General features: G+C 35.7%; 1 protein-coding gene across 3 annotated transcripts in view; it reads left to right on the top strand.

Annotated features, from left to right (window-relative positions):
* KIF5B (kinesin family member 5B) overlaps nucleotides 1-22,202 on the top strand; it is a 33,801-nt gene extending 11,599 nt beyond the window's left edge. For 2 of the 3 annotated variants that reach the window (XM_080639461.1, XM_080639459.1), the window contains exons 4-26: nucleotides 221-325; nucleotides 739-787; nucleotides 1,066-1,121; nucleotides 1,234-1,321; nucleotides 2,366-2,490; nucleotides 3,754-3,858; nucleotides 4,287-4,432; nucleotides 6,344-6,492; nucleotides 7,908-8,101; nucleotides 8,844-8,912; nucleotides 9,980-10,186; nucleotides 12,088-12,231; nucleotides 12,808-12,996; nucleotides 13,822-13,939; nucleotides 14,257-14,318; nucleotides 14,436-14,545; nucleotides 14,742-14,843; nucleotides 15,814-15,874; nucleotides 16,225-16,296; nucleotides 16,472-16,576; nucleotides 17,062-17,278; nucleotides 18,471-18,603; nucleotides 19,616-22,202. In XM_080639461.1, the coding sequence (XP_080495587.1) occupies nucleotides 221-325; nucleotides 739-787; nucleotides 1,066-1,121; nucleotides 1,234-1,321; nucleotides 2,366-2,490; nucleotides 3,754-3,858; nucleotides 4,287-4,432; nucleotides 6,344-6,492; nucleotides 7,908-8,101; nucleotides 8,844-8,912; nucleotides 9,980-10,186; nucleotides 12,088-12,231; nucleotides 12,808-12,996; nucleotides 13,822-13,939; nucleotides 14,257-14,318; nucleotides 14,436-14,545; nucleotides 14,742-14,843; nucleotides 15,814-15,874; nucleotides 16,225-16,296; nucleotides 16,472-16,576; nucleotides 17,062-17,278; nucleotides 18,471-18,603; nucleotides 19,616-19,622 (2,613 nt within the window). In that variant the 3' untranslated portion in view covers nucleotides 19,623-22,202. The remainder of the gene's footprint in view (nucleotides 1-220; nucleotides 326-738; nucleotides 788-1,065; nucleotides 1,122-1,233; nucleotides 1,322-2,365; nucleotides 2,491-3,753; nucleotides 3,859-4,286; nucleotides 4,433-6,343; nucleotides 6,493-7,907; nucleotides 8,102-8,843; nucleotides 8,913-9,979; nucleotides 10,187-12,087; nucleotides 12,232-12,807; nucleotides 12,997-13,821; nucleotides 13,940-14,256; nucleotides 14,319-14,435; nucleotides 14,546-14,741; nucleotides 14,844-15,813; nucleotides 15,875-16,224; nucleotides 16,297-16,471; nucleotides 16,577-17,061; nucleotides 17,279-18,470; nucleotides 18,604-19,615) is intronic. The other variant, XM_080639460.1, reaches the window with a different exon arrangement.
* Nucleotides 22,203-22,592: the final 390 nt, after the last annotated feature.

Genomic DNA, 22,592 nt, shown 5'->3' with positions numbered 1-22,592 from the left:
ACTAGTTCAGGGGATTTCTGAGGCTGTTCTTTTCATCCTTGGCAAATGCTGGGGCTAAATGGGTGGCCAAGTCTTTCTTTTATAGATAAAGTAAATGCATTATACCTGTCAGCATTTTAAAACTAATTTATCTGTTAGCTGTTTGTTTGGCCTTTGCATACTGTTTGTGATTTTGGATTCAGTATGAATGTTTATTTTTATTGTATCCTTTTCTAATAAGGGGAAGCTTCATGACCCAGATGGAATGGGTATTATTCCAAGAATAGTGCAAGATATTTTTAATTACATTTACTCTATGGATGAGAATCTTGAGTTTCATATTAAGGTAAACTTTTCCTCATTATTACTTACTTAATGTATATTAAAACTGGATGTGGTCTGTGGTTAAATGGATGTTCTGTATATGTTTCAAATACCTGTAATTTGGAAATGTGATAATATGAATTATTTCTGATGTAACTGACTTTTCTTAAAGAAGAATTATGTGAACACTTTAATTGTATTTCTGTTAAACATGGGTGCTAGCTATCTTGATAATCTATAGCAGTGCTGATAGTGTTTGAAGCTTTTAATCAGAATTTTTTCTTATTAAGGGTATATTTTAGTTCAGCCCTAAGGACTTGGGCTAGATGTGTTATTATGTGGGAGATCGTAGTAATCATGCTGGATCCTTGTGATCGAAAAGCAAAGCAATTTTGCTTTCTGATGCTGTATCTTTATTCCCCTTTCCACTTTTAGGTGTCATATTTTGAAATATACTTGGATAAAATAAGGGACCTTTTGGATGGTAAGCCTTTTATCGATATTGAACATAGAAAACAAATTGTTTTGGAGAGAGTATGTAGTATGCTAATCCATAGTAAGGGTACATCAAAATGGGAGAGCATGGAGGTAATCTATGTGATACTACTAATGCTGCAGTAGTGGTTATTTCATGTATATTAATGTATACAAGAAAGTGTTGCTAAGAAATAATGTCTGTGACTTGGATGTGTGTTGTGCACAGCTCATTCATTTTGCAAAGAAATCATACATACCTTAGCTTTAGAACTTTTTCTCTTCCAGTTTCAAAGACCAATCTTTCTGTTCATGAGGACAAAAATAGAGTTCCCTATGTAAAGGTGAGCATCAATCTGTTATGCTTTCATCTTGTGCTTCTCTAGCTTACACCATTTACTTCTGGCTTGTTGGTGTGGTGATGTTTTGCCTTTTTTTTTTTTTTTTTTTTTAAAGGGTTGCACAGAGCGTTTTGTATGTAGTCCAGAAGAAGTTATGGATACTATAGATGAAGGAAAATCAAACCGACATGTAGCAGTTACAAGTAAGTATTATCTTTTATCACCTTTCATGCTTTATCAGGTTGTTTCTGGTATGCCTTGAAAAAAAAACAAACAAAAAAACATAAAAAGGAAAGATGAGGTGCGTGCAAAATAATATTTCAGTTCTTGGCAACTGAAGTGACTATCAGAAATCTCCGAGATTGTGAAACTTCGCAATCTTCCAGTGTCTGCTTCTTTATTCCGGAAAAGAATTAATATACAGTCATCAGGAAAATAAAAGATTTTTCTTCTTGTTTGTTTGGTTAAGGATCAAAAAGAAAAATATGATGTTCCTTTTAAGGAATGACTCAGGCCTGCACTTCCACTTCATTGCTCCTATATAGTAAGATTCTGAAGTGGGAACCAGACTCATGGAGGAAATAGCAGAAATTTGGATGGAAGGATATTATTCTATATTGAGTTGCATTTGTGGCATCAAAGGGCTGGTCCTTTTAGGCTTGTGAGGGAATTATCATTAAAAGCAAGAAGAAATAGGCAGATGTTCTCAGTCAGCTTAAATTTTGTTACTGAATTAAAATTTTTCTTTAAATTCAGCATCTTGTTTATTCTGCATGTTTCACAGCAGGAGGGATAGTAGGCATTTAAATGAGAAAGGGCTGAAAGTTTATGGCCATCTAGTTCAAGTTTTCACTTGAACAGGATAAAATGTGATACATTGTAAATCTACCAAAAAAATATATATTCTGGTATCAGAATGTGAATGTACTTTCTATTCTAATAGAGTAAATTGTGTGAAATACATAGTTGACAGGCTAGCAAATTTTGTCAGTGAGCTTATGTGGTATTAGTAGAAGCCCAAGGGAAACTAGATCTTTGTTACTCAATTAGACAATACTATTGGGTTTGCTGCCTCTGATTTTATTGTCATTGAGAGATTACTCTATTACCGCTTCATTACCTTTAGATCTCTCTCTTCACTGTGAGAAGATACATTTTTTTAATAATACATTTTAAAATACATTTAATAATGTATTTTAAAAATAATGTACAATTATTTTTGACAATTTATATGTTTTGGATTATAGATATGAATGAACACAGCTCCCGAAGTCATAGTATTTTTCTCATTAATGTAAAACAAGAGAATACTCAAACAGAACAGAAACTAAGTGGAAAGCTTTACCTTGTGGACTTGGCAGGTAGTGAAAAGGTAATTCTGAATTTTCTTTTCTGCTCTGAAAAAACTCCAGTTATTATTTACAGTTAAATATTTTACATTAATGTAATACTGATTGTCCAGTTGTCATCCCTGATGTGTTTTAATTTTGACTTTCAAATGTAGTTTCTGAATCCTAGTCTGGGTTGGCTGTTAGATACTACCTCTTGTAGGTAATGGCTCTGCATTTCTGCAGCGAGGGTTTGTAAATAGGGAATAGGGTGGGGAAATAGGCTAGAGTTCAGTCAAGGTATCTCAGCTAACCAGGTACTGGAATAGAGTGAGTTTTATGGATGTGGAATACCTGAATTTTCTTAATGTAGTGGTACCAAGTTTCTTAATTTGAAATTCTGAATAACATTGTTGAAAATGACAGCTTGTTTTCCTCTGTCAATGACCTAAAGCAAGGAAGGAAAAATATACCATTTTGCTTATTCTTGTATCACTTATATACTGCAGTTAGCCTTTTTAAGAGCTGGAGTTTTGACATTCTTTTTCATCTTTGCTTCTGGGTTTATCTCTCTTTTTGTCTCCAGTTTTTTTCAGTCCTTTCTGCTCGCTATTTTTCCTTGCGTCATTGTTCTCTGGTCTTCTGTTGTCTCTGTTCCTGTGTTTTTTCTGAAATGTGTTTCTTAGTAATGGTCTTTTTTTTCTTCTTTAATGAGTATGAAACTAGAAGCATTAAAGTCAGAAAAAAGTTAAAGGGCTGGGTTGCAGGTCTCCTTTCTCTGTAGTTTTTTTTCCTTTCACTGTTTATTTTAAAGTTTGCTTCTGTGTTTCCCTAGTTTGTTTTTGGTTTTGTTTTTGTTTTTTTTAATACATGAGGTTTTCTGATGCCTTGTTTTGGATTGATTTAAACATAGGCAAATAGAATTGCTTAGCTGTAGTCATGAGCTCAGCTTGAGGAGAATAGTAAAGAGAGAGTTTATAAGTCAAATTTAGCCCTTGAGGCAGAAGAGCTAAGGTAAATAGAATGGTGTCAGGGTAGATTTTTGTCACATTCCTGCTGATATCTAAGTACATTTCTAGAGCATTCATGTAGGTTAGATTCAGCCTCTAAAATCTGTTCTCACAAATTCTTGCTAATAAAGACTCTGGTATGTTTTTCTGAGCAGGTGGTATGTCTTTTGGGTTTTGATATGGGGGTTTGAGACTACCTCAAAGTTGAGGAGACTGACTTGATTACTTAAGACTTATATTGAGTGTAGAAGGTGTTTTTTGAAGATGCATTTAGTAATTTACTGCAATACTGTGTAGGTTAGTAAAACTGGAGCAGAAGGTGCTGTGCTCGATGAGGCCAAGAACATCAACAAGTCATTGTCTGCTCTTGGAAATGTCATCTCAGCTTTGGCTGAAAGCAGTGTAAGTATTCTGTCTTGTATTTTTATACAAGGTTAAAGGCTTGCATCTCTGAACATGATGTTGCGCAGGAACACTGTACTGACCTCAGAGATATGCATGGAGTCTTTGAAAGTAATCCAGTTGCATCAACACATTGCAAATGGCCATTACTCTTGTACTGTGTTGAAACTGATGATCAGTAAAGTTACATTTAATGTTGATTGACCTAGAGCATCATACTGAAAATTTTCTTGTGTTTTCAAAGCTACCAGACATAGAAGTACAATTTTATTTCATCCCATGTGTGTTCATTCTTATGATTTATACACTAAAGTAGAATTCAGTGTCTTTCTAATGAGGTTAAACCTAACAAAAGCTTAGTTCTTATTTCAACAAATTGAATGTGTCTGAAAAAATGTGACTGATTCGTTTAACCATTTTCTTGATAGACTTATGTTCCATATCGTGATAGCAAAATGACCAGAATCCTTCAAGATTCACTAGGGGGTAATTGCAGAACCACTATTGTTATTTGCTGCTCTCCATCATCCTACAACGAATCTGAAACTAAATCTACTCTTCTGTTTGGCCAAAGGTGAGTAAATGACTTAGTATTTTGTACTTACTATGCTCAGAAATAAATGCAGAATGAGAAATAAGTTACAGTGTTAAGATTCTCAAACCAAATTAATTAGAGTGTTTACTTTCTTTCTGTAATTCTTCAGTGTATGTGTGATGAAATGTTGTGATCTGTCTTATACTATATAAAAAAATTTATTACGTCATGTGGTCTGTTTCCTGTATCTAGCATTCCAGTACCATTTAAGTTAATACTTCTACATTCCTGTGTCATTTGTAATTGAATTTATAAGTACCCATTTAAAATTTGGTATTTTGTTAGGTATCTCTTCTTTACCACTCTATTATTAGTGCTTCATCATAATAATCCAGTTCCTAACCACAAGATTTAACCGCTTCATTTACTGAAACACATTACAGAAGCTGGCAGCATTTTGCTTAGTTCATCTGGTTACAGATGTTAGTATACCTAAATAACTAACTGTTAGTGTAACTCTAAGTAAGTGGAAGCACTTTAGTTCAACAAGATAGTTTTTTACTGGTCTTTCCAGGTAAGTTGTTTATTATGGGAAGTAGAGTAAGTGACTTCAGAAGTTCTTAAAAACCTGGCAAAATATGGGTAATTAGTGGGTGTGGAATAACGACTGCATTCTGCAGCAGTGGAGGTTTATTGGTCTCCTTTTAAAGTCTAGGTCTTTCCTTTAAGTATTTCTTGAATGAGCTATTGAAAAATGTCTTCCAGCTGTAGCTCTGTAGTTTCACCGTCTCATGCTCTTGACTTTTTCAGGAGTTAAGAGAGTACTCTTCTATCTCAGGCACTGTAATTAGTCTATTATATTAATTCAACCTTCTAGGGATGTTAAATTTGTATTGAAACCCCCAGCTTGTAGTAACTGAAGCCTACGTAAATATCACATAGCAGAAAATCATGTGCCTTTTGGTAGTCATCAAGCCCAGTAAGGCTTTGCAGAAAGGGGCCTAAGGAGTCATAATGGGGGGGGGGGTGAGGGGTGGATTTCAGACTACCATTAAGCTTTTTACCCCTTCTAATCTTTCATGTGGGGTATTTGTTAGCAGGAAACTGTACAGAAAAATTACTGAGGTAAGTAAGGTATGACACTAAAGTAAGACCTATATGTTAACTTCATGAATACATGTTAATGTATTCATTGATTAAGGGAGTGGAGCATCTCCCTTATGAGGAAAGGCTGAGGGAGCTGGGTCTCTATAGTTTGGAGAAGAGGAGACTGCGGGGGGACCTTATTAGTGTATATAAATATATAAAGGGGGAGTGTCATGAGGATGGAGCCAGGCTCTTCGCAATGGCAAACAATGATAGGACAAGGGGTAATGGGTATAAACTGGAACACAAGAGGTTCCACTTAAACTTGAGAAGAAACTTCTTCTCAGTGAGGGTGACAGAACACTGGAACAGGCTGCCCAGGGAGGTTGTGGAGTCTCCTTCTCTGGAGACGTTCAAAACCCGCCTGGACACATTCCTATGTAACCTTATCTAGGTGTTCCTGCTCTGGCAGGGGGATTGGACTAGATGATCTTTTGAGGTCCCTTCCAGTCTCTAACATACTGTGATACTGTGATGTTCCTAGTCTGTAATTTCATCTCCAAACCTAATGTCTTTGAATGAGATTCACCTAACTGAACGCAGACAATCACATCTGAACTTTCTAGCTTGTGACACCATTTTGGTTAATGGAGATCTAGTAGCTTCATGGTTTTTTAGGTTAAAATGAGCAGTTGTATCAATCCAACTGAAAGAATAGTAAGTTGACAGGGAGTAGAAATAAGCTTTTTGGAAGAGGTGGGAATGTTTACACTTTCACCAGTGCTCTCTAGAAACTTTATTAAATAGACTTTACTTCCTTTTTTTAAAAATGAAGTTTCAGATCTTTTTGCTTTTTCTGTGCAGAGCAAAGACCATTAAGAACACAGTCTGTGTCAACGTGGAGCTCACTGCAGAACAGTGGAAGAAAAAGTATGAGAAGGAAAAAGAGAAAAACAAGACTCTGCGTAACACCATACAGTGGCTAGAAAATGAACTCAACAGATGGCGGAACGGTAAGAAGCATTTTGACTTTTCTTCTGCCAGCTTTAAGCAAGACAACAGGCACTGAATTAGTCTTCTGGGTACTAAAGGTAAAAGGACTATGCAAGATAGTAATAAGAATATTAAAGCCAGGATATTAAGTTGACATTGGAACTTCATATTTTTCACTACATTGCAACTGGAACAACTTCAGATAATCAATGGCACAAATGTTTGCAAGTATATTTGTGTTAGGTTGATCAATGCTTGGTTTTCTAGCAGAGCTAGAGATACATACATTCTAAAAACTATTTTGGGGGAGAAAGAGTGATATTAATTGCAAATGCATAAAATATTTCCTCAGGTTCAGTTTTCTAATTCAAATTAATATCATAAGATCTTGTCCTGGTTTAAAACTCAGACATGTTAGTGAGCAAAAAAACTCACCCAAACCCCAAAAGTGCTGACAGCACAAAATGTGTGCCCGTTCTTTCTTCCTGCATAATTAACTTCTTATCGATTCAAGTGTTAGAGAAAATCCAAGTTAAATATGAAGGCTTAAATTCAGGGAAGGTGGAATGTAGGCCATATTTACAGATGTATTCTGGAGTTTGGCAGCTGTAGAAAATGATCTTGCAATCTTATAGATAACTGCACATATCCTGATGCAAGGCTGAGAAAAATGGGCTTACTTAAATAAGTCTAATAGATATGGGGTTCTGTTTTATTTGTTTCTTCCTGTCTGGTTGGTTGGGTTTATGTTGGGTTTTTGTGTGGTTTTGTTTTTTCTTTCTTTTTTTTTTTCGTTAGTTATTAAAAATCTTTTATGGATATGGTATGAGGCCACACCTGAAATGTTCAGTATCTTGTGTCAATACTCTAGAAGAACTACACTTGAGTGTTGGAAAGAGCTCCAAGCAGTGCATAAAATATTTTGTAATAAGGCACTAAAGAATTTAGTTTTGTTTACCAGAGAAGTGCCCTGATAAATCGTGTGGTATTTTTTCTATGTCAAGTTAGTAAAGTGTTCTCATCAAAAAAGGCTTAACAAACATAAAAGGGTAAAAGTGTAACTGAAAAAAAAAATATTTTAAATGAGAAGCAAAGCAGTTTAAAAGTAAATATGATTACCTAGCAAAATAGACTACCAAGGGAAAAGAAAGGATTTTCTGTCTTCAGGGCAAGTTAGGTGCCTTTCTAGAAGATAGAGTTTGAGATTTAGAGCTCATAGCAGAGTAACTGTCTGAAATATAATGTTCTATGGTAAGCAGAAGATGATTTGGATGATCTAGTGGTAAGTTTTTTATCATCTAATCACATGAAGTCAACTGCATGTTAAACGTAGAGCAGTACTGTTAGTAGGGACTATGTAATACTTCTCAAGGCTAATGTCATGGAAGATGCCACATGGCTGATCATACTAAAGCAGTGTATTCGTTTCTTTAAGGGGAAACTGTACCAGTTGATGAACAGTTTGACAAGGAGAAGGCTAACTTGGAAGCTTTTGCAGTGGACAAGGATATTACTGTTGTTAATGATAAGCCAGCTACCACAATTGGAGTAACTGGCAATTTCACTGATGCTGAGAGAAGAAAATGTGAGGAAGAAATCGCCAAACTATACAAACAACTGGATGACAAGGTATGCCATTCTTATTTAATGTAAAACCTCTTGGAAATACATCTTGAACTATGTTATGTAATATTTAATTTGACAGTCTTCATTTGTTAGTACAGCTTACTTGAGTGTTTGCTGGGAGTGCCTGCTCCAATTCTGAAGCTCTGATTAAGAGAAATCAAAGTTGTCTTATCTGGTGCTACTAAAATAATGTCCTGAAAACTGAAGTATCAGTACATTGGAAAAAAGGATAAAAATGAAAGTTAGTAAGGAAAAGTTAATGAGAATCTTGAATGGTATTTCTACTTCCTGGGTGTAGAATATTCTTGACTTTTGAAACAGTACTGCACCGGAAAGGAAAATAATGAGAAAGCAGGGATATATGTAATTTGAAAACAGCATTTTTTTTCCTTCCATGTTACACATATTTTATTTGAACATAATTTGAAATTTAAGCAATGGTACTGAATTTGGAGAGGAAACAAATCTTTTAGTTCTTCATTCGTTCTTGGAAGTTAGAACAACTTGGAGAAAACTTGCAAAAGCACAGGTATAAGAGTTTTGTCTTTGAAGAGTTTTTTGTCTTTGTTAAGACATGCGCTAGGTTAAGAGCCTGATGGATTAGTCAGATTACTTTTATTGCTTTCAATTGTGTATTTGTCTCAGAATATGGAAAAGTTAGATGTCTAACATCTGCTATCTCTTGGATTATTTTTCCTGAGTGGTATTTGTTAGTTTATTGAACATAGTCTTACTTGAACTGCAGGATGAAGAAATTAATCAGCAGAGCCAGCTAGTAGAAAAACTGAAAACACAAATGTTGGATCAGGAAGAGGTAAGTTTCACTCTTGCGTCTTTATTTGTCTTTCCTTTAAAGAAATTTGAGATGTTGTCAGTAGGTCACAGTTCATAACCAGGGAGTAGGATGATGGCTTACTACTGTACAATAGTTCTCTCTTATTTCTTATCTGAATGCTCTGCCTGTTCATTCTTCCCACTTACTCTGTGCTAATAGCTAATTTAAACCAGTTTTCTTGAACCATGAAAACTGAAGGAATTTTAAGTGTTTTATGCAAAGATACCAGCAGTTGTTATTCCCCATGCAAAGTTAGCAGTTTGTCAAAACTGAATATACCTTGATTTACTGTAAGAAATCCATTTCAGGTTTTACTTTTGGTCAATTGCTGTACAGAGAGAAAGGAAATTTAATGGTCTATAAAGAAAAACAAAGTATCCATGTGTTACTTTAGACCATACTTGCTAGAACATTCAAATGATTTGTCTGCACATGTTGTCAGTGATATAACTTAATTATTAATAGGTATTTTCCCCATTTAATGAAACTATTAATTTCCTTTAGCCAAGATACTAGAAAAAAATAATTCTGTCTAGCACAAACATTAGAAAATTATGATCTTTTTGTGCATGGCAAGAAGAAGATGTGTCTAGGACTTGGGAAGTTGGACCTACTGTATAATCTTATTTAAGTAAATTAATCTGCCTCTTTACCAGCTGTTCCCTTTGTCCAGATATTCTGGAGCATCTAATAGTTAAGATGCTGGAAGTTTAGTCCCTAGCCTGTTGACAGTTTCAGCCTCATGAGTAGTGTGGTTTTTTTGAGAACTTGCAATATTGCATGTGCATTTCCAGTTGCTGTCCATATGTGTCTTGATTTTTAATCACTTCCATTTTGAAAATACTTAATATAGATTATAAATTTAATTGTTTGTGATACTGATTTTACCTGTCCTTGGCATCCTTACTGCATAATGCTAGACACTAAAAATGTAGATATAAGCTACTGTAGTAGCTACAAGCATTAATAAGATTCAACTTAACATAGGCTTTTCCTTATGATTATTCGTTGTTGTAATTTTAAATAAATCTCTCTCAATGTTGCAGCTGCTAGCATCCACCAGACGGGACCAAGACAACCTGCAAGCAGAGTTGAATCGCCTTCAGGCTGAAAATGATGCCTCTAAAGAAGAAGTGAAAGAGGTCTTACAAGCCCTTGAAGAATTAGCTGTCAATTATGATCAGAAGTCTCAGGAAGTAGAAGATAAGGCAAAGGAATACGAACTGCTTAGTGATGAACTCAATCAAAAATCGGTATGAAATTGGTGTAAGAAATTACTGACAGTCTCCAGTGTAACTTCTCTTGCCTCACCTGTATTTCTTGCTTGAAGTTGTTTAAAGATTTTTCACAAGGGAAAATGGGAGCAGAAGTCTAAAACTCCTTTATTTTTAGTGAAGGATGATGTTTTTCAAAACCGTAAGCTTCACAAGAATGCACAGTGAATGTTGACCTTGATAGCTCTCATCTTTTTAGCACCTGTAGCATTTTACTTCCTGAAGGGTATTCAGAAAAATCCTAGATATCAGAAGTTAACTCTCTCACTTACATGCAGGTGATCTGACTCCATTTTTTTGTCTTTCTGGTGCAGGTGGGGTAATCCTCAGTTAAGAATCTGCTCTTTCCAATCTTGAAATTGCAGTGAACATGCTACAGCTTTTCTTGAAAGGAACGTGTATTTGCATGCTACATTTATGGCACCTAAAATACCTTATAATTTGATGCCTTCAAAAATAGGCTGTTTATTGTACCTTCTGAAAGGAGTAGTCCTGAACATTGAGGACATATTCCAAAAGATTGCTCTGGTTAAAATACAGATGCAGCACCAGTCCCACAGGGTGAATACCATATGCTTCATTACATACCTGCGTAGGTTCTGAATTGTCTGACAGTTTTGGTAGCCAATTATTTGGCAGACTTCAGTCAGTTTTAAACAGTTAATACTCTACCCACAATTCTAAAATTATAAGTACTGGAAAGTATCAGCATAGCTGTTGGTATTGCAGACAGAATATGTGATGGCACAAGCCTCTTGAACTCTGTTCTTGAAGATGAAAATTGAGTGGGTCTGGGTCTCCCTAGTGCACGTGTCTTTCAGTTTTCAGTTAGTAAGGTTTGACTAGGCAGAACACTGGCATTAAAGTGATGTTCATGAGATCATGAAACTTCTCTTTAAACTTCTAAGTATTTTGAGCTGTGTAATCTTCATTGGTAACTTGCACCACTTGAAGGTTGGGTGAAAGTCAGATGGTCTCTGGTGTTCCTACGAGCAGCATTTAAAACTTGGTGGAGTAGGCTAGCTGTATGTGTGTATCAGTCTGTGGTTTGTTTTTTCTTGGTGGTTGTTTGTATGGTTGGTTTTAATTAGTTTATAGATAGCCAAGTGATTCTAGATACTGCAGCTCATGTCCACTGAGTGTTATGAATAACTCAATCCCCAAGAAAGCAGCAACTGTTCTGAGATGTAGTAAAATTAAGACATTTTCATGTTCTCAGCCTGTCACAGCTAAACTATGCAGCAGTCATCCTTTGGTATCATCACTTGCTGAAACTTTTCTGCTTTAAAATTTCTGGCATATTTTTAAAACTGGAGAACAAATACCAGACAACTTCTGAGTATGTAAACTGCTCAGCTGCAGCCGTTAGAACCACAGCAGGTCAAATGAGCTGAAAAATTGCTCTAGAGTAAGTGTAGTGATTCTGAATTCTTGGAACTGGATGCCTTTTTGTGATTTGAAAGTAGGAGAGGATTAAAAGCTCTGCAGGAAAAGCTGATATGGTTCTCCTTTACCAAATACAGTGAAGAGTGTTGGACTTGCTGTCCATTGCAATTCTTCAATATTCAGCTGTATATAACTCTGCTGTTAAACAATGTTGACATGAATTTTGTTGCAGAGCTGTAAGATTATATTTTGTTAGCTGAAGGCATCTGTCTCCAGCACTTAGCAGTATTTCTTCTGAATGAAACGTAACTCCAAAACTTCTAAATTTTTACTATATGGTATATTCACATACATTGATACCAGCCTGGGTTTAGGCATGAAAATGGGATATTTCAGGAGGCAACCATATGTTGCTATGTTTAATTAGTATGAAGCTAGTTCTAAAAACAGGAGCATGTTTTGTTTATTGAAGTGTGATTTCTTTCTTTCTATAGGTTACTCTAGCCAGTATAGATGCAGAGCTTCAGAAACTTAAAGAAATGACCAACCATCAGAAGAAACGAGCTACAGAAATGATGGCCTCCTTACTGAAAGATCTTGCAGAGATAGGAATTGCAGTAGGAAATAATGATGTCAAGGTAAGAATTAGTCAGTGTAATTTTTGATGCCATATATTACACATATACATTGTGGATATGTGGGGTCAGTTTTTTTAGTGTGGTAAAAACCGCCATAGGAAGCCTCATGTATGTTAATAGTTTGAACATAAGCTTATCTGTTGCTTATGCTGTGACTTAATTCACGTATCAAGCAGAAAAGAAAGAGCAGGTATGATTTTTTTCTGAAGTAGCAGTTTCATTCATATTGTTAAATTGCTGTATGAAGTGGTCATAGTAAACAGCATCATCTTGGAAACCTGATGCTGAGCTACAGTAGCAGAATGGGAAACTGAAATAAAAGTTAAATCTAGAAGATCACTGTAGGACAAGAAGGTAAGCAGTGTTAGAAAGCTGTAGTAAACCGTATTTTCCTCTTTACATGACTCAATACCTTTATGCAAATTTCTCAATAATCAATCTGAAAATTATGGTTTTGTGTTTAAATGCTCTGACTGTCAGTCAAGGTGGGGGATGTGTATTGGGCACAAAGTTGCTTCAGCTCACCTTTGTTTTCATTATCTGATCTCTCTAAATGTGTCATTCCACACTTTTCAGCAGCCTGAGGGAACTGGCATGATAGATGAAGAATTCACTGTTGCGAGACTGTATATTAGCAAAATGAAATCAGAAGTAAAAACAATGGTAAAACGTTGCAAACAGTTAGAAGGCACACAGACTGAAAGCAATAAGAAAATGGAAGAAAACGAAAAGGAGTTAGCTGCGTGTCAGCTCCGTATCTCACAGGTAAATGTTTCTTTACAAGAGACTTTCTGAATGTCCTTAGGAATTCATTAACCTGCTGGGGAAAAGAAGAAAGTTGCAATTTCTTTTTGACACCTAACAAGGTATATTGTGATCCGCCATAGATTCAGCTGTATCCTCACTCTTTTTGATTTGAATGCTTCTGAGTAATTGTGTGACAGGAGGTCAGAATCTCTGCAGTATGTCTGTAGCCTAATAATGCTTTTGTAGCACTTGTATTAAATGTTAGGGTCCACATGTTCTCCATCACAGGTTTCTTTACAAACACAAGTCTTACAGAAGCAGTGGCTAGTGAGCACTCTGCCTACTAACACAGCAAGTTGGAAGTGGGAAAGATAGCAACAGCACAGTAAAATCACAGTAGGATTGCATAGCACATTACATTTACTTCTAATGCGAGAAAGGCCATTTTAATGTAATTGTTAGAAGAAATCAGTAATGTGACTTCTAACATCTCTGAAAATTGTGAGCTACATGTGCAATTTAATTTTTCTATATTTTGTTTTACATACAGATGGTTATCTCATTTTTTTAAATGAGGAGATGCATATTTCAGTGCCCTCTTCTAAATACAGTGGGCCTCTCTTTAGCATTTAAAACAGTCAAAAATGTATGTAATTCCTATCCAGAATAAAGACATTGTCTTACAGGCTGCATTACAGATCTACTTGAGTAGTCATATACTTTAGTTGGTACCATTTTTGTTTTGAGATCAAGTTACTTGTTTAAAAATAAGTATAAACTGTTCATGCTGATATAATTCTATGATACCTGCTTCCAAAGTAAATGAATGTTTCCATTCTCCAGCATGAAGCCAAGATCAAGTCTTTGACTGAGTATCTTCAGAATGTGGAACAGAAAAAGAGGCAACTGGAAGAGTCTGTGGATTCCCTTAGTGAAGAATTAGTTCAGCTCCGAGCACAGGGTAGGGATTACCTCCTTACACCCCACTCACCAGCATCCTTAAAGTATATAGTGATAAATAGACAATTGTTCTATTTAGATTGAAGGGAATCACTACAAAATAGCTTTTTGCTACTGAACATGTAGAATAAATCAACAGGAAAATGCTGTTGGAAAAAACTGCTGCAGATAGGGTTAAATTAAAGATGGTATTGAATTAATCAATCTTTGTGGTGGGAGGGGACTTTTTCCCAATTTTAAGGCATTGGGAAGGGAGAATTAACTCCATCTTTCTTGTGATAGCTTAGCTACCTGTTTTCTCTCCTCTATCCCTACTAGAAAAAGTCCATGAGATGGAGAAAGAGCATCTAAATAAGGTTCAAACTGCAAATGAAGTCAAGGTAAGTTAATTTCATTGGGTTTTTAGGGTGGTTGGTTTTGTTTGTTTTTTTTTTTTTTTAGTTTTAAGTATGTCAACTTCTTAAAACACATAACACATACTGGTTTTTTTCTAATAGCAAGCTGTGGAACAGCAAATTCAAAGCCATCGTGAGACACATCAGAAACAAATCAGTAGCCTAAGAGATGAAGTTGATGCAAAGGAGAAACTTATCACTGAACTTCAAGAGTAAGTAATTGTCTTTATTTTAGTAGTGCCACATGTCTCTGGACTCTGTCAGTATAGAAGCACAGTGTAGTGGGAAGGAGTATGGAAGGCACACTCCTCCAACAGTCTCTTTGTAACTTGTGTTGCTTTAGTGAATGTGATATCTAACAGGTTCAGCTGATATATACATATAATGTAAATTACTTTCTATGTTCAGCCAAAACCAGAAGATGATGCTTGAACAGGAGCGTCTTAGAGTTGAGCATGAGAAGTTGAAAGCAACTGATCAGGAGAAAAGTAGAAAGCTGCATGAACTTACGTAAGTGAAAATGGTGTATAAAAAATATGTGTGTGTGAAAACTGACATTTTAAAACCTAGTGACCTAATAGGATGAAGTGGCTCTCACTGTATGATATACCTATTAAAAAGAGAACCTTTAGACTGCCTTCATATTTAAAATTGGAAATAAAATTATGAGGTCTGGAAAATTGATAGAATGCTGAGATATTCTTTAGAGTATTACCTTAAATGTTTAATGATTTAGCTGTGAACTAATAGTGGAACTGGCCAAGTGAGGAGAAATTTCAAGAGGAAGAGAAGGTTTTTGGCTACTTAGGAATGCTTCATTTTCATGCAGTGCCTGGCCCTCCTATTCCAACCTTGAGTCATAAAAAGTCCGTGTTCTTTTTATGTGTCCTGTCATCTGAGTAATTGCACTGCCTTAGAATCCTGAGAGAGAACATTAGCAGTGCAGTAAATGCTTTCACAGCAGGAAGACAGAAGCTCTGTGAAGTGATCATTATTAGGTTATATTCCTGTAAACTGAGATTGTTTTTCATGATGCTAGCTTTGACAGCTGTGTTGAGGTGAGGTGGGTAGAGCAAAACAAAGAAAAGGTTCATAATCTGTCACGGGATGCTTGTCATCTCAGCTGGTCAGAGCTAAGAACATGTATAGGGCAAGTTCTCCCCTCGTATTCCATCTAGGACCTGCGTCTGAGAGTCTTTCTTTACCTACTCTAGAAACTTAAAATTTATGCATCTGGAGGTACTTGTTTGTATTCCTCAAAAGTACTTCCCTCTTTTTATCCTGCAACTCCCTCGCTTCTACCCCAACTCCACATGGACTTCTGAGGGTCATATCATCTATTGGCTACATCTTTAATTGAGGACTTCAACTGAAAGATATTTTTCATTTGTACCATATAGTGATCATCACTCTAGTCTCCCAAAACGTTAAAACTTCCGGTTTTGCTCAAATGTTTCAGGATGAATTTATTCTCTTTTAGGGTTATGCAGGACAGACGGGAACAAGCAAGGCAAGACTTAAAGGGTTTGGAAGAGACCGTGGTAAGATAGAATATATTCCAAAACAATATTCGTTTGGGTTGGTTTTGATTATTTTGAGGTTTTTTGGGTTTTTTTTCCTTCAAAGTTTTTTTTTGGGGGGGGAATTGGGGGTTTGTTGGTTGTTTGGGGTTTTTTTGTTTTTGTGGGTTTTTGATGGTTTGGTTTGTTTGGTTTGGGTTTTTTTGGTGGTTTTTTTTGGTTGGTTTTTTTTTTGTTTTTTTTGGGTTTTTTGGTGGTTTTTTTTTGTTTGTTGTTTTTTTGGTGGTGTGGTTTTTTTTGTTGTTGTTGTTTTGTTTTTTGTTTGTTTTGTTTTGTTTTTTGTTTTTTTAATTTCCTGTCCTTAACTGTAGGCAAAAGAACTTCAGACTCTTCACAATCTCCGGAAGCTGTTTGTTCAAGATCTGGCTACTAGAGTGAAAAAGGTAATGTGGTGCTGTAGTGAAACTTGGTGTTTCTGATAATGCTACATAAATTTTGGTGTGGAACTAAATTGGAATTGATATTTCTGCAGTGTAATTTTTCTGGCTTGGTCTTAATATGCAAGTTCAGATTTTTACTCAGCCTCCTCTCTCCCTCCCCATGCCTTTGTTACTGCAGAGTGCTGAGATTGACTCAGATGATACAGGAGGCAGTGCTGCACAAAAACAGAAGATCTCCTTCCTTGAGAATAATCTTGAACAGCTTACAAAAGTTCACAAGCAGGTATAATGAAGCTTAATTTCAAGTGTTAATTAAAACCAGACTACTTAAGGTGCTTTATTATAAAGTGACGAAATGCATATTGGTCATAAATTAACATTTATAATTAAATACTTCTATATCTTGAGTATGTCTCTTGATAAAAAACAATAGGCTGAAGTTTTCCTGTAAAGTAAATTAGTAGCTAAAACTACATGTGGATATGTAACAAAATAGCTGCTTTTAAACTGAAGAAGATCCAAGTTAGCATTTAGAGCTTGTATCAGTCTTGCGGATGTCTGACTGAAAAATGTAGGCATTTATTGCTTATGTTGGCTAGCATATTCTTCCACAATAACTGATTTTCAAATGACAAACTTACTGGTGAACTGTTAGATTTACTAAGTCTTAGGCAAAAAATACGCAGTAGCCCTACTGCTTTGCCTGCTTAAGTGTGGAAGGGTGTTTTGTTGAAGAGAGATACCAAGAAAGTAATTCTGGTTTTGTAGCTGGTACGTGACAATGCAGATCTTCGCTGTGAACTTCCTAAACTGGAGAAGCGACTTAGAGCTACAGCTGAAAGAGTTAAAGCTTTGGAGTCTGCACTGAAGGAAGCCAAAGAGAATGCTTCTCGTGATCGTAAACGGTATCAGCAAGAAGTAGATCGTATAAAAGAAGCTGTAAGATCCAAGAATATGGCCAGAAGAGGACATTCTGCGCAAATTGGTTAGTAAAGAATCCCATGCCCCTAAAGTTTCATCTGTATCCTTTTTTTTTTTTCTTATCTTTGTGCATCTTTCAGTGTTAGTTGGAACTGCATGCATGAACATGATCTATTTTCTGTCATAGAATCAAAGAATAGCTAGGGTTGGAAAGAATCTTAAGATGATCTAGTTCCAACCCCCCTGCCATGGGCAGGGACACCTCTGTGGATCTGCAAAGAGCTGTTGCAGAGTAAAGCTGTAACACTTTTCTTCTTGGTCACTTCAAGTGGTGGTTCAAAGACAACTATTTTCCTGTCTTACCTTTTTTGCAAGTGATCTCTAAGAAGACAAACAGAACTCTCTAGGGAGCTTACCACAGGTATAAAGCCTTTTGTACTTAAATACCTAGATGAACTAGTTATGTCTTACTGGAGGCAGAATTTGAGAAGTGTTTCTTTGATGCAGTTGCTACCTGTAGGTACTTTATATTCCCTCTTACCTGCTGAAACTTTAAATGCTTCTGTTTAATATTACAGAACTTTGTAAAGTGATACCGTTGTGCATGTCCTGTTAAAGGCTAGTGCAACATGGATTGAAAATATAGTTTGTTTATCAAAGTATATTGCAGCTTGTGAATTACTTGTCAAAACTACTGTTTTTTTAATTCTGTAATAGAGCAAGTTTTATTTTTATACGGTTGCAAGAAGTTGATGAACCAGTGTTATCTATGGAGTAATCTGTATGCAGAACTACTTACAGAGTAGAGTAACTAGGGGCTTATTGATCAGCTAGATCTGGGAAATACTGCAGGATATAATGATTCCTTCATGATGCTAGAGGAATATAAGCCTCATGAAACTTTGCCTAGCAATTGAGTTCTTACTGCCAAGAAACAGGACTGTCACAGGGAAATATATTAGGTGGGGTAGATAATACAAGTGAAGATAGTGGTTATCTAAAGCTTTTCTAGCTTTAATTCTGGTAGGGACAATAAAACAAAAACCTTGTCCATTCTTCAGGGCTTGCTGAACTAATTAGTTGACACTAATCTGTTATGTTCCCAGAATGCCATCTCCTAAACTTGTTTTATTCAAAATGCATTCAACCTTTATTATTGCATTTGGGATACTGTAAAATAAAGTATTAGTGAATTTAAATAATCAAAGGTAAAATCGTGATGTATATATTTGTAAGTCATACTTCTTTTCATGCAGCTAAGCCTATCCGTCCCGGCCAGCATCCAGCAGCTTCTCCAACTCATCCAAGTGCAATTCGTGGTGGAGGTGCATTCACTCAGAACAGCCAGCCAGTTGCACTGCGTGGAGGTGGAGGACGGCAAGACAAAGTGTAAGTTTGTCTTGTAGGACAACTTAAATGTGTGATTAAACCACTTTGGTTTTATTACAGTTCATTCTGTGGCATAGGATTACTTGAATGATCAGATTAACTTTTCAAACTGAATTTTATAGTTACAGGAACAGTGTACATGTACATGCGACTAACACTGCTGCTTTTGTTATAAAACTGGTGTGTGTTGTGAAATGGTAGTTCTGGAGTTGTTCCACTGGAGTAGAACAAAATGTGAAAACAGTCAATTGGAGGTAGTTACCAGTCATGGCCATTAGCTAGTGATTGGGAAAGGAGTGGGCATTTTAAATTCTTCTGGCTTGCTAGTATCTTTTTAATACGGTTTTCTTCAGAAAACATTCAGAAATTAAGTTCAAAAATTATATTATTCTTAAATGTTCAGTAATTTGGAAGTATTGCATAGAAAGCATCTGAATCTCTGGTTAGAGAAGAACTTTTGGTACAATAGGAACATGAGGTACTGTTCTGCATATGGAGACCACCATTTAATGAATTATTCTGGAAACATTAAAGAAATACAGATATGATAAATTGTTATTTCTCTGTGCAAATCAAAGTTTTCTAGGATGATGAATGCCATTCCTATTTCATCTTCCAAAATAGCAAAGTTAAAACTTCGCAGCAGCTGGTAGGTGGTATCCAGACAGCTCTGACTGGTCTGAAAAAGTAGCAACGCTCATGGGAAGTGGAGCTGGGTTATAATTGTGTTGTGTTTGTAATGTTTACTCCATTAAGGCAATCAAGATTGGATACCCAGTCAGTTTATTGTGCTGTACATTTTTTTGCTAACAGACAGCATTGTTAAATGCTTTGAATTGTGTAAGGTCTTATTCTGAAGTATATGTTTTATTAGCACTTAGATAAGTGGTCTAAGAACTGGGCTCTTAAAGGCTATGTAAGTAGTGAGTACGGTCTACTGTAAATGTAAATAACTTTGCTTTTTGGCTTATGAGGTACAAGCACTTAACTTTATTATTTTTCTCATTTACAGTTGCTGAAAAGTAAATGCAGTGTGAGGAGGATTGGATATCGTGTAGAGGGAGTCATTCCATGACAATAATCTTTCCCTTTGGGGACTGTAGGATTATTTTTTTGAAAATGTATAAATTATACCTGGCCTGTACAGCTCTTCCCCCTTCTACAAATTCTGCTATCTGATTCCCAAAAAAAAAACCAACCTAGAGTGCAATTTTGGCGTCTTGAAAAATGACGTTACTTAAAGTGTAGCTCTGCTCATTACACAGTTTGTCTTTCATGTCTTAAATTTAGTCTGCACTGTGCCAAGCTGAATGTACGTTAAGAAAATCTTAGTTCCAGTTTTCTAGCTTAATTTGTGTTCATCTTACTGTCTTAGGGAATGTGCAACAGTGTTTAAGTATACTTTCATTTTTATCACTTCTTCACATAACACTACATGTCCCACTGAATTAAAACGGCACTCTACATTACAGTTTTCTCTTGGACTGCTACATAGAGCATTGGAACTAAATCTGTACAGTGTAAGAATACTGGAGTGTGCTTACGACAACTGCCATAAGGCATTGCGATGGCTACACCACAGAACTATAGAGTTCAATATGAACTAGGCTGTTTAACTGTTATCTCATTAAATGCCCATTTATTGGGTTATTTAGAATTAAATATTGTACAGTAAGAAGAGTAAACCTAAGTTTACTATCAAGACTTTGGCAATGGATTATTCTAGCTGTCCTGTTCCTGATTTTTGCACAGTACAGTCTTTTGGAGTGAAAACATTCTGCTTCATTCTGATGAGCCTGTCTGTCCATTTATCTGTATCTGTCATGGTTCCCTTTTGCTACTTTACAATAGCGAAATGAGCACCATCTAAAATCTAACTTGATATTCCACTACATACATAGTACTGGAATTTTTGACTAAAATTTTAACTTTCAATTGAAACTATTTTTTTCAGCAACTGGCCGATGAATTCAGATCCACTAATAAAGGATACAACTTTTAAAAAGTGATATATCTGGAAACCCCAGGCACATGTGTTTAAAAAAGATAATAAATAAAGTGCTACCCTGAATTGTTTTTGTAATCCATTTGTAAGTAGGTATATGAAATGTCCAAAGTAGTAGTTGTTGAATATTTTTCTTCTCTTTGCAATAAAGTCCTGTAAAGTGGCTAACAACAGGAAGCATGGTTGGTTTTTTGTTTGTTTTGAGCTCCAGTCCTCCCACTGAGCTGAATTGGGGGGTTAAAATTTTATAGTACAATTTGCTTAACTTATTCATAGGGTTTAGCCACTACCGTGTTTAGAGCAGCTGCCTTCTGGTAGAAATTAGTTGCCAGGTCTTTGAGAAAGAAGGAACTTGGTGTTACTGAAAGCTTTTGATGAGCTTTTCAGAACCAGTTGGTACCACTTGGTGTTCTGGCTTGAATTCTTTGCTGGGAATTCACCAGTTACTGTGGGAACAGTAGCGACTGACTGTTCAGACAGGAAATCACTTTCAACTTTTATATTACAGATAGACAAAATATTTATATTATGATGGAGTGTAGTCAGATTTTAGACCTTGAACCACTTTTTTCTATGTCTACGGTAGTCTGAATTTTTAATAGTTTGATTTTTAAAGGTTGAGTGTGTCAGTCAGAAATCTCACTGTTTTGGAGTTTTCAGCTTTTAAGACTGTTTTGTTCATTAAGGCTGCCAAGCACTCCAAACTTGCAGTGGTTTTAGAGCACGATTAAAGACAGCATACTAAGGAGAATAAAAAAAAGGAATAGCAAACTATTTTGAATGAAATGACTCATAATGGGAACAGCACTGTATGTTATCTTCCTCAGTATTAACTACAGGTTTGTTAATATGCAATCATAAAATCAAAAAAACCCACTTTCTTTAACATGCATTCAGATGAAGCAGGATTTTTTTTTCTCATGCCTGTGAATGGGGGTTTCTTTGCTGTAGTTAATTATCATGGATTTTGGTGCTGAAAATTGCTGTGTTTAAAAAGTAACTTAAATGGTAACTAGCCTGTAGCTCAGCGTACATCACCTTTTTGTATTTAAACTTTTTTTTATTTTAAACCTCTTACAAAGTTTACCAAGAACTGCCTCTTAATGTAAAAATTAAAAAAAAAGAAAAAAACCCACAACTTCACAACTTTTTTTGATTTCTGGTTTGGCTGTCATAGGTCAGCTGGACAGGACAATTACTGCTTTTTTGTAAATGAAAATCTTCAGTCTATACAGAAAATGTTCAACACTGCTGTTTCAGCTTGCAGTCTTTGAATTGTTCTTATTTTTATGTTCCTCTAGATCATATTTTTTAAAAGATGGTTTAGGGTAGGAACTTGGTGAAATAATATTTATTTCTGGTGAACAACTAAATTATTTACATAATTTAAATGCTGACTTACTACTTTGTGTAACTCTAAATTTGACATGAGGACAAGTCTACCTGTGTAACATGATTTAACTTCAGTACACTTAAGATGCATTAAAACAATTGGTTTGGGGAAGACGCCATATAGTTTTAACTTACCTGCATGCTGTAAATGTATTTGTGTTTAAATAAAGAGAAAAATCTTTGAACTTTGTGCATTTATTCAGTCTCCACACCTCCTTGTTAAATTGCCTCCATATAATACTGTTCGCTTGGTAGGTTTCATGACCAGTTACCTCTGTGTAAACGGTGATCACTTGACGTATCTGACCTCTTACTCCAGTGTTTGTTACAAGGCAAGTTTTCCCACACACATAGGAATATTTAAGTCTTAGCCTTCAAAAGACTGTTCATGATAGAAAAAACATACAAACAAAACCCCAAACCAAACAGAAAACCAAAAAACCCAACAGTTGATGCCTATAGAAATGCTAGAACTTAATGATAGCCACAGTATATCAGAATTTGAACCCCTTCAGTTTGGGATTATTTGGACCTCTCCCAAAGGCATACACTTTGTGTAGTTCTTAAATATGCCAACTTCATAGCCATTTTT

The sequence above is a fragment of the Psittacula echo genome (genome assembly GCF_963264785.1).
Source record: "Psittacula echo genome assembly, chromosome: 2".
NCBI lineage: Eukaryota > Metazoa > Chordata > Aves > Psittaciformes > Psittacidae > Psittacula > Psittacula echo.
This window is presented reverse-complemented; position numbering and strand designations above follow the sequence as displayed.